Raw genomic sequence first — 5,155 nt, forward strand, 5'->3', positions numbered from 1 at the left:
CATATTTTAAAATTTTATTTACCGCCGAAAGTTTTCTTACATGTTTTCTCACATGGCCCTTGAACCTGACCCTATATATATATATACAAAGATTTATTTATAAATTTTTTTATATAAATATTAAAAAAAAAATGTTTTGGACATAAATTTACCTCTATATCCTTATAAAATCAATAAATATTAAAATGCACATATATTTTTTTCCATAAATTATCTTTAAAAGGTGTCCAAAACAATACCAAAAATGGATGTGCCCATTTTTATGTTGAAAATAATGATGAACCACCATTAAAGTTTTTTATGCGTATCTCTTGTATTTCAAATGAAAAAAATGACTTTAGCTAGTCTTCAATATTTATTATTTTATTTAATGAATCATAATGGTTTTCTTTAGTGGAAAACTGTCTCGATTTGTTGGGAAGTTTATGAACCAACATGGTTTTTGTGGGCATATTTGAAAAATGGGAGTGCAACCTTTCTTCTTAGGTGCTGTTTGTTAAACTGAAAAAAATAAGTGCTGAATAGCATTAAGCACTGAAACTTATAAGCGCTGAATTTAAGTGCTAAAAAAGTTGTTTGTTTAGATGCTGAATCATGTTTGTTACACATTGCTGAAACTGATAAATTGTCTTTGTTACCCTTACAATCATATTATACATTGTTTACATGTTTTAAATGCTTATTTATTATCAAACACAATAAAATATATTATTTCTTATAAAATTAAAATACAATTTATTTTTAAATAATAAATAATACTCAAATCTTAGATTTAGAAATAATAATTTCTATTTATAAAAGCCCACAAATTTCAAATTAAAAATAATAATGTCATACAAGTCACCAAAATTTGAAATCAACTTTAAAAAGAACTTAATTTTTTATGAATAATTTTCGATGGAAATGAAGGATGTGTAATTATAAAAGCACCCTATGAATTAATAAGGGCAACCCACACTATAGCCATTTTTTGTTTTGTTTTATATGGATTAAAATTTTTGGAATGACCAAATTTTTAGTGAGGATAATTTATATGGTCTAGAGATCATCATCACCAAAAATCAGTTTATTTTGAAACTTCTAACTCGTTAAAAATAGTTTTCAAAAAAAAAAAAAAGGATAATTTACGATTCTTGAACTTGTATTGATAGGGTTAAAAGTTTCAAGATGTGCTGATTTTTTGTGAGAATGATCTCCTCATTGTAGAGATCATCCTCACCAAAAATCAACTCATTCCAAAAATTTTAACCCATATAAGACAAAATAATTTAGCTATGGTGTGGGTTTATTAATTTGTGGGGTGGTCTATATACTTATCCATGGGATATAAGAGGTAATATCCTTTTAAGAATAAGGGCATAGTTGTCCATGCTCAAAAAAACAAAGGGCATACTTGTCCGTGTTGAAAAAGCGAAGTGCTTACCGCTTCAGCACTTTTTTTCAGCATCAAAATAGTGCTGAATTTTTTTCACTTATTTTCAGCAATAAGCACGAGTAAACAAACGCGCTATTTTGACAAAAGTGCTGAATTTAATTTTTTTCAGCAATAAGCACTGAAAAATAGCGCAAACAAACACCACCTTAATGTTTGTTTGGAGTGAAATCGTACAAATGAAGTGCAAGTAGGAATTTTTAAGCAATGAAATGCAATTGATAATGGGTGGTCTACAACTTGTTGGTCCCTTTAAAATTTTTAATTGTGTATATTTCTCTCACCAACAAGGGAAAAATCAGATATGACCCACATAACATAACCGAGTTTCCAAAATATATATTTTCAAAATGAGGAATAATAATGCCTAATACAAATACTTTTATTCTATAAAAATCCTTAAAAACAAGTTCATTTTGTTTGTAGTGTAAGAACTGATCATATTGTTAGTGTACGATGACATTCTGTAATTAATTAAAATGATATTTTGTGATATTTACAAAAATAATAAAATCTTGCCATTTCTATATTAAAAAAAATATAGAAAAATACCATTTGCATATTCTCTATTTTTTTTTTTAATTAATGAATTGAACCCATGCATCCTGTGAATAGGGGTGTTAATTGGTCGATTTTGATTTCGTTCTTTAGAAAATTAGAATCATAACCATTATATTTTTTTCGATTTTAACTTTTCTTGATTCTGATTCTCAAAAATCGAATGGGAAAAAAATATTTCAAAATCATTATAAAAAAATTTTCTTTAAAAAAATAATATATTATCTACAAAGTATCAACTTAATTGTAATTTGTTCCACTAAAACACATGATTTAATGATGTAAAAAGATAATAATTAAAATTCATCTTCTTTACTAGTAATAAACTCTGAGAAGAGATGGCTCAGTTTAAACTCCAATATTTAAGTTATATGAAAAATTGAAGAAATTTATATAATAAAAGTTAATTTTAAAATATAGAAAAATCTAAAATCACATATAACATAAAAATAAAACGATTTTGAGTACCCATCGGATTGAACCTAATGATCCTTATTTCTATCAATTCGATTCCATATTAAATCTAGCCCTAATTGATTCCAATAAAAAGAGAGTTAGAATCTGGACTTTTCATTTTGGTTCCAATTCAATTTTGGAAAAATGGGAACCCATTGACATCCCTACTTCTATAGTAATTATGGAATTCGAACTTAGTTACCATATTCTCATAACAATGTTAGTTAATTTATGTAGTTTTAAAATTATTTTTTTATCTTCAATATTATAATTAAACAAGGGCCTAGTTTTAGTTCAAATTTGTCATAATTAATATTCTAAAAATATAAAAATACCTTTGGAATATCGCAAATTATAAATTATGATATAAACTAATTATAATTTTTTTTTTAAATATAGATGTTTCATTTCATCCTAAATTTTTTTTGTAACATGTGACTTGCACATGCCACCCACTTTTAAGTTATTAATATAAGCTGATATAATGGTGACATCATACCCGTTTTATGAAATAGTTTGAACTTATTTCCTTTCTTATCAATAAAGGGTACATCAGACATTTTATTAGACTTTAATGTGAACAGACTACGGAGAGGGAACAGAGTCCGTGTAGTTTATAAATACACTTCGAAGGATTGACAAGTAGAGACGCGTATACAGAAGTGCAGCAAACCCCCCCAATTCTCTCTCCAATTCTTTCTCTTCTGCTTCAAATTTGAATCTTTGAATCTATAAATCTAATCTCATTGTAATTTTTTCATAGATCCACATATTTCTTTCAATCTTTTAGCTTCTCAGTTATAAATCTCATCTCCTCTGTTCTCCGACTTTGCTGAATCTCATTTCGCCACAAAAATTCACTTTTTAACCCCCTTTAGACCCTAATTTCATCCAAAATTTCATTTTTCTCTCCCCAATTCGCAGAAAAAAGGAATCTCTTTTTAAACTCCTGCAAATCTGCTCTGTTTTCCGGCAAAATCCCTACCGGAATCATGTTTGGAAAACCAGAAACCTCCCCACCGTATTGTTTCTCTGACGGTGTCGACATTCGTTCCTCTTTATCAGAATTGATTCTAACAGGAGGTACGAATACCTTAGATTCAATCTTCTCTAGTTGCTGGCCTTCTAACGGCGATCTGATCCACGTACGGGAGTCGATAGGTTCTTCCGTCTATATCCATCAAAGAGAGCAACTTCAAAAGTTTAGTCTCGAAACCAAGACTAACGGCGCTGTTAATCATTTGGCGCTAAATTCGCCTGAAACTCAAAGAGTTCAAAAATCTACGTATTCAAATACATGTAGTAGTAGTAGGAGTAAGAAGTTGTATAGAGGAGTGAGGCAAAGACATTGGGGCAAATGGGTGGCTGAGATTAGACTTCCTCAAAATAGGATGAGAGTTTGGCTAGGAACATATGAGACTGCCGAGGTAGCAGCGTACGCGTATGATCGAGCTGCGTATAAACTACGAGGTGAATACGCTCGCTTGAATTTTCCAAATCTCGGGGATGAAATGAAATTAGGGTTGACTGATAGGGCAAGGCTTAATGCTTTGAAGTCTTCGGTAGATGCTAAGATACAAACAATTTGCCAGAAGGTGAAGAGACAAAAAGCTAGTAAGGTTGGTAGTGGTAAAAGTAATCGCAATGTTGATGAGAATAAGAAAAGGAGAAAGGTGATGGATTCACCGTCACCGTCACCGTCATTGTCATCGTCGTCTATGTTGATTTCTGACAAAACATGGTATGACGAAATATTTTCAGAAGAGTTGTCCAAAGGTGACAACTCGTCTCCTTCAATTTCAATGGATTCTTCAATGCCCACAAAGGAATTGGAATTCGACGGTTGTTCACTTGCAACGATGCCATCATTCGATCCAGAGCTTATTTGGGAAGTTCTTGCTACTTGAGAGAACTACCTTTTATTTTCCTTTTGTTCGTAATTCATTGTAAAATTTATTTTTACAGTGCTTCGTATGTATGTTTTATGAGTCATGACAAGTTTTTTTAGGAATTTGAACCTTGAACATTTGAAAAGGGTTTCAAAGTGTGAATCGTGTTGATTTCTTATTTAATGTTTTGAGACAATGTGTTGCCTTGAGGAATAAATATAGTATCAGTTGGATTTTATGTTTTTTTGAACTTTCACCATTTTATTGGTTAGAAATATTTAATGATCCCTAATGGTTTTGGCACTTTGACCTAAAAATAATTAGACTTGATATGTAATACGGATCATAAATTTATTGAAAATTGATGAAGTAACATTAATATTGACATCTATTCTCACATTGCTGATATGGATGTATACATGGAATCATAGATGCATTTCCTTGAGATACAAGTGAAAAAGGTCTATGATTCCGTATATACATTCACATCAACAATGTGAAAATTGATGTCAATTTTAATGCTACTCTAGCACGACACAAATTTGTTGTTTGGAATTTTAAGTGCTAAGCCAAAGAAAAGAAGAAACAAAAAACAAGTAAAATCTAAACACTTAACCCGCTGAGAAAATGTCTCCCCAAATTCTCTCTCCACTAACCCAATCACTATTGCTTTTTCCAGACAATGATTGCTTTTTTCTAGACACGTGGCCTGATTGCCATTGGTTCACCAGCTTATCACATAAAATTTGAGACAGCAAATCTTTGTTCTCCAATACGGTGTTTCGTTCTTATAAAATAGAAGCAGTATCTACTCGACAAC

The 5,155-nt window shown here is 30.5% G+C and overlaps 1 protein-coding gene across 1 annotated transcript; it reads left to right on the top strand.

The window, feature by feature from the left end:
* The first annotated feature begins 3,074 nt into the window (after positions 1–3,074).
* LOC147407943 (Integrase-type DNA-binding superfamily protein) lies at positions 3,075–4,562 on the top strand. Its single transcript, XM_086436742.1, has one exon. The coding sequence runs from the start codon at positions 3,439–3,441 to the stop codon at positions 4,351–4,353; it is 915 nt and encodes a 304-aa protein (XP_086292868.1). The 5' UTR covers positions 3,075–3,438; the 3' UTR covers positions 4,354–4,562.
* The last annotated feature ends 593 nt before the right edge of the window (positions 4,563–5,155 follow it).

Source organism: Akebia trifoliata, chromosome 3 (genome assembly GCF_017979445.1).
Source record: "Akebia trifoliata isolate Shusen 1 chromosome 3, ASM1797944v1, whole genome shotgun sequence".
NCBI classification, from domain to species: domain Eukaryota; kingdom Viridiplantae; phylum Streptophyta; class Magnoliopsida; order Ranunculales; family Lardizabalaceae; genus Akebia; species Akebia trifoliata.